Source organism: Neoarius graeffei, chromosome 12 (assembly GCF_027579695.1).
Source record: "Neoarius graeffei isolate fNeoGra1 chromosome 12, fNeoGra1.pri, whole genome shotgun sequence".
Classification (NCBI taxonomy): Eukaryota; Metazoa; Chordata; class Actinopteri; order Siluriformes; family Ariidae; genus Neoarius; species Neoarius graeffei.
In genome coordinates this window covers 37,329,683-37,342,851 of record NC_083580.1, presented here as the reverse complement: position 1 = coordinate 37,342,851, position 13,169 = coordinate 37,329,683, and the positions used below count along the sequence as shown (strand labels likewise).

The window sequence follows — 13,169 nt, the reverse complement described above, 5'->3', positions numbered from 1 at the left end:
TTGGTTTGTTTGTTTTTTTAGCATTACACAACTTCAGTCTTTTGTTGCCCCTGTCCCAATTTTCTGAAACGTGTTGCTGACATCAAATTCAAAATGAGTTTACGCTTTTCAAAACACAATAAAATTTCTCAGTTTCAACATCTGATAGACAAGATAAGAAGCCTTTATTTCGCACACATACATACACTCAAGCACAGACTTAAGCACAGTGAAATTCCTCCTCTGCATTTAACCCACATAAATCCATGAGCACACACAAGTAAGCAATGATATGTAGTCTTTGTACTATTTTCAATGAAATATAGGGTTTCCATGATTTGCAAATCTTCACATTATTTTTTTTTACTTATGTTTTACACAGTGTCCCAACAATGATGCTTGCAGATGATATTGTGATCTGTCGTGAGAACAGGGAGCAAGTGGAAGAAAACTTAGAGACATGGAGGTACCGTATACACTAGAAGGGGAATGAAAGTCAGTAGGAGCAAGATGGAGTACATGTGAGTGAATGAGTGTGAGGACAGTGGAATGGTACAGCTACAAGGAATAGAAAAGCAAAGGAGTTCAAATATCCGGGTTCAACTGTACACAATAATGGTGAGGGCAGAAGAGTGCAAGCAGGCTGGAATGGATGGAGCAGAGTGTTAGGAGTGATTTGTAACAGAAGGTTGCCAGCAAGAGTGAAAGGGAAAGTGTACAAGGAAGTAGTAAGACCAGCTATGCTGTATGGTTTGGAGACAGTGGCACTGGCAAAAAGACAGGAGGCTGAACCAGAGGTAGCGGAGTTGAAGATGTTGAGATTTTCATTGGGAGTGAAAGTGTGACAGGATTAGAAATGAGAGTATTAGAGGGACAGCACATGTAGAATGCCTTGGAGACAAAGTGAGAGAGGCAAGATTGAGATGGTTTGGATACATACAAATGAGAGATCCAGGGTATAATGGGAAAAGAATGCTGGAGATGGAGCTGCCACATAGAAGGAAAAGAGGAAGACCAAAGATAAGATTTATGGATGTGGTGAAGGAGGACACGAGGATGGTTGGTGCAACAGAAAGATACAGAGGACAGGAGGAGCTGGACGGACATTGTCTATTGTGGCGACCCCTAATGGGAACAGCCGAAAGAAAAGGATATTCTCGTCATTTAAACAATTACAAGATAAATTCAATCTGACTGACACACACACACTTTTTTTTCAGATATCTACAGGTATGCCATTTTGTTAAATGAAACACTAGATCCTGGGGTTCCGGTGACGTCACCACAGCAAATGGCTGCTTGAGAAGACCGCTCCTCCAATATTTTACAAAATTCGCCCCGCTATATAACTAAATAACGGTTGTTTTCAACTACACGAGGTCAAAATGTCGGGGTTGAAATCAACAACAAGGGGAGCACTCGGAAAAAAAGCTACGACGCAGACAGCGAAGGAAACAGATGGATATTTCTCCTCACAATGCTAACTCCAGCCACACCACTGCAGCTAGCCTGACAAAAGTGCTTGAGGAGATTCGTGAGTTCCGTAAAGACATGAAAGAACAATTACATGACATCAAAGCTGAAATCACTAAAGTGGAGCATAAAGTCGAGGTAGTGGAAGACCGAGTGGGCAAAATAGAAGACCGCACTCAATGTGGAAACCGTGCTGGGTAAACTAATCAAAGAGGTGGCCCGTCTCGAAAAGAAAGTATTGGACCAAGATGGTAGGTCAAGGCGAAACAACATAAGAATATACAACGTTCCAGAAGACGCAGAGGGACCATCAATGACACACTTTCTGGAAGGGCTATTACAGGACAAACTGGGCATATCTATCACAGCTGCTGACATCGAGAGAGCGCACAGGGCACTGCTGCCTAAACCGAGCGGGGTGAATAAAGATAAGCCACGGTCAATAGTCATGTGTCTCGCCCGATCCAAGATCAAGAATGAAATTATAAGTAAAGCATGGGGAATGAAAAAGGTGCTCCTAGATGACAATACCCAAATATTCTTTGATAACGACTACCACCCAATTATTCTTCAGAGACGTAAGGATTACACCAAGGCAAAGCGAGTCCTGAAACAGCATGGCATTCGCTTCCAAACTCCTGCACCGGCCAAGTTTCGAGTTCACTATCAGGACGGAACACAGCTATATCAATCAGCGGAAGAAGCAACTACAGATATGAAGAACAGAGGACTTCCCATTGAAATCTTCAAACCCGCGCCAAAGGAGGGTAAAGAGGATCTCTACACGCAGCTATCACGCACAGCGTGGGAGAGTACTAAGCCCCGAGGGAGAGGGGCTGCCGCTGCACGAGGGGACGAAGACGACTCTGGTTAACACTCCACCCAATGACATCGTCACTTCAGTGATTAAGCTAAGTACAGAAGTAGAAAAACATCCCACTTCTTTTCCTCCCCGCTTTTCTGCCTTTATTAAACCAAAGAACTATTATATTCCTTTCCCCATGACAAAAGTTAATTATAGTGGAGGACACAGATCTTAAGTTTGCCTTACACAGAATGGACAGAGACTTTTTCCTACATCTAAGAGAAGGCCCTTATCCCCTAAAGAGGAAAGGCTTTCCTTCTGCGCTAGACGTTCTTTCTAGCTTTGCAAAGGGTCGTTTAGAGACCTCAGCCTTGGAATCACAGTTTTTTTGTTCTTTTTTTTATTGTGTAAGTTTTGTTTTAAATGTTTTTACAGGGAGTAAATTGCTTGGTTTTTGTTATAACATAAGGATACACAGACAACACATAGGCCTATGGCTGGTGATAAAACTAAAATAATCTCATATAATGTCAATGGGCTGTTAAATCCCATAAAACGATCCAAAATTCTTTCTAAAATGAAAAGAGAGAGGGCACATGTGGTATATTTACAGGAGACCCACTTAAATGACAAAGAACCTGGAAAGTTAAAGAGAATGGGCTTTAATTATTTATACTTCTCATCATATAAATCAGGACATAGAAGAGGGGTGGCAATTCTCATATCCAAACAAGTCAACTTTGAAAAAATGTCAGAAATTAAAGATAAGGAGGGTAGATATGTCCTTGTTAAAGGAAAGATAGATGGAAACATAGTAACTCTACTAAACATATATGCACCCCCAGGAAGCGATGTTTCCTTCTTCCAGAAAATGACTGACTTGATGGCAACAGAATCAGAGGGCCTGCTAATATGTGGGGGAGATTTAAATATTCATTTACAACCAAAACTTGATTGTTCAAGTGGGAAAATGGATGAACCAAAATTGGTACAAAAAGTCAACACACTTTTCAAAGATGTGGGGCTTATTGACGTCTGGAGAGAACTTTTCCCAGGGAGAAGGGATTACACCCACTACTCTGCCCCTCACGCTCTTTATACAAGAATAGATTACTTTATAATATTTGGAAAAGATAAAGATAAAATTCATGCTTGTGACATAGGGACAATAGATCTGAGTGACCATGTGCCTATATATCTAACAGTTGATCTCAACCTGCGACATAGAAATACTACATGGAAGCTAAACTCTGGCCTATTGAATGACCTTAAGTTTAAAGACGACATCAGAAAAGAAATAAAGGATTTCCTACAAAATAATGACAATAATGAAGTATCACCTCCCATTTTATGGGATACCATGAAAGCTGTATTAAGAGGGAAAATTATAGCAATAGCATCACATAAGAAAAAAGAAAGACAAAATATACTTGAAAATCTACAACAAAAATTGCAGGATCTAGAATTACCGTATTTTCTGGACTATAAGCCGCTACTTTTTCCTAGGTTTTGAACCATGCGGCTTATACAAAGGTGCGGCTATTCTATGGATTTTTCTTCCACCGCTAGGGGCGCTCTAACCGGAAGTAGAATCAAAAATAAGATAGACGAAAAATCAATGCAAAGAAGAACACGCACGACAAATTACTAACTGGTAATTATTTTCAAATCCAGCGAAGATGATTAAAGTGACTTGTGGTTTCAAACACGAGAAATGAAGGTAAATAAATACCGGTTATTTTCTCTTGGTTCTGTTCCGTTTTAATCAGCAAAGTTGCTGCCGTGTTAAAAGGCACTGTTCGGAAAGAATCTATTCAGGTACATACATGTACATTTACAGTACAAAATCGTTCTGTACATGCAGTAAATATCTAATTTTTCACCATAGATATCTGCGGCTTATAGCCCGGTGCGGCTTGTATATCTTTTTTTTAATTTTTTTTTTTAAATAGAGCAGATGCGGCTTATATACAGGTGCGCTCTATAGTCCAGAAAATACGGTAAAACATAAAAGAGACTCAGATAAGAAAACGCTACAGGAAATTGATAAAGCCAGAAATGAGATCAGAAGCATAACTACAGAAGATGTTAGAAGAAACCTTATGTATGTAAAACAGAGATACTATGAAAGTGGTTCAAAATCAATGAAACTACTTGCATGGAAGTTAAAGAAAAAAATAGCAGAAAACACAGTTCATAAAATCAAGAACCCAATAACAAAAGAGCTTAAAAATAATCTAAGTGAAATTCATGAAGCATTTGAGACATTCTACAAAGGCCTATATACAAAAGTCCCAGGAGGAAACATAGCTCAAATTGACACTTTCCTAAATTCATTGCAATTACCTACTCTTACAGAAGAGCATAATGGTTCACTGACAGCTGAGATAACAGCAAGGGAATTGCTAGATACAATAAGCAAACTTAAAGTAGGTAAATCCCCAGGTTCTGACGGATACACTGCAGAATGGTACAAAGAATGTAGAAAGGAACTAGTCCCTGTCTTACTCCCCACATTAAACTGGACCCTTGAAAAATCACAAATACCTCCTAGCTGGAATGAGGCAATCATATCAGCTATTCCAAAAGAAGGCAAAGATAAAACCGAATGTGCAAATTTTAGACCAATATCTGTCTTGAACATAGACTATAAGTTATTCGCTTCCATAATGGCCAGACGGTTTGAGAAACTCATGACTAATCTCATTCATAATGATCAGACAGGCTTTATACACCAACGTCAAACCCAAGATAATATAAGACGGACACTTCATATTGCTAGCCACATAATGAAAACCAAGATGGAAGCCTTAGTGGTTAGTATTGATGCCGAGAAAGCATTTGATTCGGTCAACTTTATCTTCCTTTATAGAGTTTTACACAGATTCGGTTTCCATGATAAGATTATTAGAACTATACAAACAATATATCACAGTCCTACTGCAAGGGTCAAAGTTAATGGCCACCTCTCAAATAGGTTTACCCTGGAAAGGGGGACAAGACAGGGATGTGCTTGGTCACCCCTATTATTTGCTCTCTTCCTTGAACCGCTTGCCCAATATACAAGACAAAACACAGAAATCAAAGGGATACATTTAGCAGAAAGAGAACATAAGCTAGCATGCTACGCAGATGATGTGATTACATATCTCAGCCACCCAACACACTCTTTGCCCCAACTGATGTTGGCTCTTGGAAAGTATGGGGAACTGTCAGGATATAAGGTCAATGTGAACAAAACCCAAGTGTTAGCTTACAACTATGACCCACCAGAGGAAATAAAATCTCAATATCCATGGGCATGGCAAACAAAATCCTTCAAATATTTAGGAATCACTATCCCAAAGGATCTCTCAAAATTATCAGAACATAACTATCCACCTCTAGATAAAAAGATTAAGGATGACATATCAAGGTGGAATCTTGTTCCTTTCTTTAGTTTCAGCTCAAGGATACTTTCCATTAAAATGAACATATTACCAAGGTTGCTATATTTATTCCAAACCCTACCAGTAGAAATACCTCAAAGTCAATTTAATGAATGGGATAAAATGTTGTCTAGATACCTATGGCAGGGGAAGAGACCAAGGGTCCGTCTCAAAACCTTACAGTTAACGAAAGAAAAAGGAGGTTGGGGCTTGCCTTCCCTGAAGGAATATTACTTTGCTGCCCAGATGAGGACTATACTATACTGGTGCAATCCATCATATTTAGCACAGTGGAAAGATATTGAAGAAAAACTGTTCCCCATCCCCATACAGGCAGTTATAGCAGATTCTAAAATACAACACTACATAAACGAAATGGATAATCCATGGTTGAAATTTACCTTGAAAACGTGGAAAAATATTATAAAAATATACAAATTAGAGGGAGATCTTCTTCCCCTAAAATGGTGTTCATATGACTCTGATTTCAAACCAAACACAATGGATACCCGATTCAAAACATGGCCACTTAAAGGAATAACAGCTCTAAGCACCATTATGAAGAATAATGTATTATTAAGTTTTGAAACGCTACAGGAAAAGCACCTACTGGATAAACAAGATTTTTTCAGATATTTACAATTGCGACACTATGTCGACACAAAGGTTAAAAATATATCAGAAGAAAAACACAACCTGCTAGAATTGTTCAGAGGAACATACAAGGCAACTCTTAATAAAGGTATTATATCAGCTACATATAACTGCTTGTTAGGACTCAATACACACTCCACATCATATATCAAAGCAAAATGGGAAACCGAATCAGGGACTGAAATAACAGATGAAGAATGGGAAAAAATATGGAAATTTCAATGGAAATGCACCAGTTCAATGAACTGGAGGGAATTTAACTGGAAAAACTTAATCAGATATTTTATAACACCACATCAGAAATGCAAATTCAGTGACATTATCCCTGTTTGTTGGAGACAATGTGGCCATCAATGTGCAAACCACCACCATGTTTTCTGGGACTGCCCCAACATAAAAGCTTTTTGGTCTGAGATACATAAGGCCCTACAGGACATTTTTGAAGAAGATATTGCACTGGACTTTAAGACTTTGTACCTTGGATACGTTCCCGAAAACTGGCTGAAAGTGGACAAATATCTTATTAACATTCTATTGGTGGCCAGTAAAAAAGCCATCACCAGGAACTGGCTACAACCACACAGCCCAACAATTATTACGTGGAGAGATATTGTGGTGGAAATTTACAAGATGGAAGGAATAACAGCACATGTTAACCAAAAAACTGAGGTTTTTTTGGACAGATGGTTGAAATGGTTTTTTGTCCCTGCCAAATGGCCAAATGAATCCTTACTATAAGTGTATATATTACGTATCCTTTTGTAAGTACATGTATGTGAAAGACTACTCCCTGTCTGTAAATAGTTGTTGTTACTGTTGTTCTCGTTTTTTTGTCCCCCCCCATTTCCTGTCTCGCTTTTTTTTCTTTCTTGTTTTCATGTACCCACCACCCTTTACCTTGAAAAATAATAAAATATAAAAAAAAAAAAAAAAGAAACACTAGATCCTTCCCCAGCATTCCAGATAGCTCACCTACAGAATCCATATTTCTGGAAAATCCCCTGGCCAAAGGAGGCATTTCCATTATTTATAACAAACGTTCATGTTTAGACTATACCATGTCCTAGAGTATCTTAAGACAGCTTGGGAAGACGATCTACCGTAGGTGTAGCCGTTACAGAGGAGCTGTGGCCGGAGGCCCAAACACTAGTACTGTACATTCATCTTCAACCTGTGCTAGATATGAGCTCTTACAGTTTCAAGTTTTACATTGCTTACATATATCAAAGAAAAACTCTGGAAAAATGTATCCAGGTGTGAATCCTGTGTGTGACCGCTGTGAGCAGTCACCTGCTTCATGTCATATGTTCTGGCACTGCTCAAGAATCATATGTTGTCTGAAATTGAAAAATGTTTTGTCATCATGGATCAACCTAGTGGTCCTCATCCATTGATGGCACTTTTTGGAACCAAGGGTTCAGATCTCATGCTAACCAGCTCTCAACATAGCATGATATTATTTATAACCCTTCCAGCATGCATAATTAAACTGGAAGTGGACACAGGCTCCAACTCACTCGGTTCTTATAAAAAGATGTTATGTAGCACTTGCATTTAGAAAAAGTAAATTCTCAGAGTATGAAGATAAATTCTACAAGATCTGGCAACCCTTTATAGATCACTTCAGGAATAGTACTTTTCCTATAAACTAGCCTTGCCTAATTAGGAGTCATCAGAAACCAATTTTTCTATCTGACATCCTGTTTGTCCATTTATTTGGCGGTGTGTGCACATCTTTATTTGTCTTTGTAAATATGCTCTGAAAACCCCAATAAAAAGTTATTAAAAAAATTCAACTTATTGTGTCATTTTCAAAAATGGTGTCACTGAATATCCTATAAACTTTTCAGTCCTATTTTGTCTCTGTCCCAACTTTGTGTGTTGCAAGCATCAAATTCTAACTTTGTTTATATTGACAAAATACAATTAAGTTGGTCAATAAAACTATTAAATCTTTTCTTCGTACTTTTGTCAGTTAAATAAAGGTTCACCTGAATTAACATGGACATATTCTTTTTTTTTTTTTTACTGTATTTTGGAAAATATCCCAACTTTTCTGGAAATGGGGTTTGTATATAAAACCAAAAACATCCAGTGAGCAGCAGCTGAGAGTTTGAGTAACTCAACCACTTTTTACAAATGTGGTGGTGGGGGGGAGCATCTCTGAATGCACAACTCCTCGAACTGGATGGGTCAGCCAAGAACAGGAGTCAGTGGGAACAGGTTCACCATACCTAGACAGTTGAAGACTTGAAAAAGATCCATGTTTTTCCAACTTTCAATTGCATCTCCTCTCCTGCTCAGGAATGTTATTTTACATTTCAGATAACACTTGAAATTAGGTCACTATGTAACTTCATTCACTTACATGCTATCTGCAAGTCTAAACATAGGCCTTTGATACAATGCTTCTAAATATCCTTGTTAATATTCAGTATCAATTTTATTTCACATTCACTTGCATTTAGTTTTAAAGTGAACAGGAATTGGAAGGGCTCACCAGTTGAGTTTGAGAAGCTGAGTGCACTGGTTGCTGGCTCCAGTAAATCAGGGCTGCTGGAGGATAGAGTGCCCATGATGGGCATGATGGCCACACTGCGCCTGCACTGTTTTGTGTCCACAATGCTGTCATCCTGAGACTGGCCTATTCCTGTATTACTAAGAGTGGGGGGGGGGGGACCACAGAGAGAGAGATTTAGCATGACTAAGATTTATTTTTACTGCAACATTTACCTAGTTTGGGTTGTCTCCTAGTAAATCACCTTGAGACTGACACTTACTGAATACACTGCAACATGGACCTGATGGCCATGTCAAATCGTGCCTCACAAAAACACAGGGACAAATATTAAATTTACCAGAAACACAAATAGATGCAGTAAACATTGTCATAATACACAGTGAGAGAAGGACAAGAATATGTGACATTCATAAATGGAACTGAATACGGACACTCAGCAAAATAAACTATTTGATAAATGTAGTTTTGATAGTCTCTTCTTCTTGGACTATATGTGTTGAAATAGTTTGAGACCAGGGATCTAAACCTCAGGCTTCCACATGAAAGGATACAATTCAATTCATAAGGCAATTAAATTACCTTGCTAGCCTATTAAATTATTCATACAAAATTGTTTGTTTCCTTTTTGATAATTCGATTTATAAGCAATAAACAATAACAGATTTATAATTGTTGCATCAGTTCATTTCAGTCATTCATTGCCTTTTAAACTGATGCATCAGTCCAAATTGTTGGATCATTACACACCTATTAGATACAGTGGCATGCAAAAGTTTGGGCACCCTTACTGAAAATGTCTGTTACTGTGAATAGTTAAGAGAGATGATGAACTGTTCACCAAAAGGCATAAAGGTAAAGATGACATTTCTTTTCAGCGTTTTCTACAAGATTTGTGCATTATTTTTGTTTTGTACAATTGGAGAGTAAAAAAAGAAAAAGGAACACTATGCGAAAGTTTGGGCACCCCAATACATTTGAGTTCTCAGGAAACTTACCAAGGTTCCAGACCCTAATTAGCTTATTAAGCTGTGGCTTGTTCAAATTCTTCATTAGGAAAGGTCAGATGATGCAGATTTCAAAGCTGTATAAATTCTCTGACTCCTCAAACTTGTCCCTAAAATCAACAGCCATGGGCTCCTCTAAGCAACTCCCTCGCATTCTGAATAATAAAATAATTGATGCTCACAAAGCAGGAGAAGGCTACAAGAATGTAGCAAAGTGTTTTCAGGTAGCTGTTTCCTCAGATTGTAATGTTATTAAGAAATGGCAGTTAACAGAAACAGTGGCGATCAAGGTGAGGTCTGGAAGATGAAGAAAACTTTCTGAAAGGACTGCTCGTTGGATTGCTAGAAAGGCAAATAAAAAACCCTGTTTGACTGCAAAAGACCTTCAGAAAGATTTAGCAGACCCCTGGAGTGGTGGTGCACTGTTCTACTATGCAGTGACACCTGAACAAATACGACCTTCATGGGAGAGTCATCAGAAGAAAACCTTTCCTGCATCCTAGCCACAAAATTCAGCATCTGAAGTTTGCAAATGAACATCTAAATAAGCCTGATGCGTTTTGGAAACAAGTCCTGTGGACTGATGAAATCAAAATAGAACTTTTTGGCCACAATGTGCAAAGGTATGTTTGGAGAAAAAAGGGTGCCAAATTCCAGGAAAAGAACACCTCTCCAACTCTGAAGCATGGGTGTGGATCAATGATGCTTTGGGGTTGTGTTGCAGCCAGTGGCACAGGGCACATTTCATTGGTCGAGGGAAGCATGGATTTGAATAAATACCAGCAAATTCTGGAAGCAAACATCACACCATCTGTAAAAAAGTTGAAGTTAAAAAGAGGATGGGTCCTACAATAAGACGATGATCTAAAACACACCTCAAAATCTACAATGGAATACCTCAAGAGGCACAAGCTGAAGGTTTTGACATGGCCCTCACAGTCCCCTGACCTAAACATCATTGGAAATCTATGGCTAGATCTCAAAAGAGCAGTGCATGCAAGACAGCCCAAGAAACTTGTAGAACTGGAAGCCTTTTGCAAGCCTTTTTTTTTTCTCTATATATGTTACCTTTGGGTGATAATATTCATAAACATTGTATTAGTTTCCACTGTTATGCTGATGACACACAGTTGTATGTCTCTGCAAAACTTGATGAGAGACACCAGCTTTATAGAATTGAGGAATGTGTTAAGGACATTAGACACTGGATGCTTATTAATTTCCTTCTGCTTAACTCTGACAAGACTGAAGTACTTGTACTAGGACCACATACAGCTAGAAGTAAGTTTTCTGATTCCACAGTGACTCTGGATGGCCTTTCTGTTTCTTCACGTGCAGCAGTAAAATACCTCGGAGTGATTATTGACCCCAGTCTTTCATTCGAAACTCACATTGATAACATCACCCGGATAGCTTTCTTTCATCTCAGAAATATTGCCAAGATAAGAAATTTAATGTCATTACATGACGCGGAAAAACTAGTCCATGCTTTCGTTACCTCCAGGTTGGATTATTGTAATGCCTTACTGTCTGGATGTTCCAATAAGTGCATAAACAAGCTCCAGTTAGTTCAAAATACAGCAGCAAGAGTCCTTACTAGAACTAGAAAATATGACCACATCACGCCTGTCTTATCCACACTGCATTGGCTCCCAATCAAATTTCGTATTGATTATAAAAGACTACTATTGACCTTTAAAGCACTAAATGGTCTCGCACCACAGTACCTGAGTGAACTTCTGCTCCTCTATGACCCGCCACGCCTACTTAGATCAAAAGGTGCAGGCTATCTGCTGGTACCTCGTATAGTGAAGGCTACATCAGGGGGCAGAGCCTTTTCTTACAAAGCCCCACTGTTATGGAACAGCCTTCCAAGTAATGTTCGGGAATAAGACACAGTCTCAGCATTTAAGTCTAGGCTGAAAACACATCTGTTTAGTCAAGCCTTTTGTTAATGGTGCTTATGAGGTAAAGGTGTAGATCTAGAGGGTCCTCAGACAGAGTGTTTTGGTAAACTGGGATGTATGGATGCTGTCAGTCCCCACTCGCTTGCTCACTCAAGTTTGTTGACGGTGTAGTGGCTGGCTGCTTTATGTCCCGGGGCTCCCTCATGCCTGTGTTACCTTCTGGCTCTCCCCTTTTAGTTATGCTGTCATAGTTAGTTGCCGGAGTCCCTGCTTGTACTCAGTGCAATATGTATACTGTTCCTACTTATTCAGGTGACATTGGGCATACCTAACAACCCGTGTTTTCTTTCCCTCTTCCCCCCCAAAAAAAAATCTGTCCCTCTGAGTTACATGGAGTCAACAGGAAATCTTTTGGTGGAGAGGGTGGAGACCTTGACTGGCTATCGTAGCCTGCAGGGAATCGGCCGTCAGACATTCTGTCGCATGTCCCAGACCCAGTGAAATGTAACTGAATTGTCTTGGCCAGCCCTAAGGGTCCCATCTGCATCTCATCATTGCTGAGGAGTGTGCTCCCATCACCCAATCAAGCATCCAGCCAGAGCACGTCATGATATTTTTTAACCATATTAACATGCCATTGTTGTGTATTATGCCTGATGTCAAGACTCTCGTCTCTGCGAGCCTACCACACAGATTTAATACTTGTGTCATTTTTAGGGCATACCTAACAATCTGTGTTTTCTCTCTCTCTCTCCCTCCCTCCCTCCCTCCCTCCCAATCTGTCCCTCTGAGTTGCATGTTGGTCCTGGGACTGAGATGCTGGCCTCTTCTGCCCCTCGGACCTGCTTGATCCATCCTGGTGCCCTGTGTCTGGTCGGAGTTTTATCGCATCGCTCCTGTGGAGGACAGCCCCATGAGGACAGTTGAGGGTTACACCTGGAGGATGCTCTGGACTCTTACAGTAATGCTTTTATGGCTGAGGACTACAGTTGACTTGCTAACTTTAGGACTGCAGTTGTCATGAATAGTTTTGCACAAGTTTCCATCAATGAAGAGTTACAACATCAACGAAATTGTCTTCATGTTAAAACTGTTAATATTATAGTCATGCTGTCTGTTGTTGCCCAAATGAGGATGGGTTCCCTTTTGAGTCTGGTTCCTCTCGAGGTTTCTTCCTCATGTCGTCTGAGGGAGTTTTTCCTTGCCACCGTCACCACAGGCTTGTTCATTGGGGATAGATTAGGGACAAAATTAGCTCATGTTTTAAGTCGTTCAAATTCTGTAAAGCTGCTTTGCGACAATTTTTATTGTTAAAAGCACTATCCAAATAAACTTGACAAATGTGTGAAAATCCCCCAGGTAAGAACTGAAAGATTATTAGCTGGCTACAAAAAGTGT

At 39.5% G+C, this 13,169-nt stretch overlaps 1 protein-coding gene across 19 annotated transcripts in view; it reads right to left on the bottom strand.

Moving 5' to 3' along the window:
* The window catches only part of rapgef6 (Rap guanine nucleotide exchange factor (GEF) 6), a 721,150-nt gene that overhangs the window by 328,780 nt on the left and 379,201 nt on the right, over positions 1-13,169 (bottom strand). For all 19 annotated transcript variants that reach the window (XR_009655729.1, XM_060935824.1, XM_060935835.1 and 16 more), the window contains one exon: positions 8,840-8,997. Coding sequence is in view for 18 of the 19 variants with exons in the window: in XM_060935824.1 (XP_060791807.1) it covers positions 8,840-8,997 (158 nt within the window). In the remaining variant the exon portion in view is untranslated. The remainder of the gene's footprint in view (positions 1-8,839; positions 8,998-13,169) is intronic.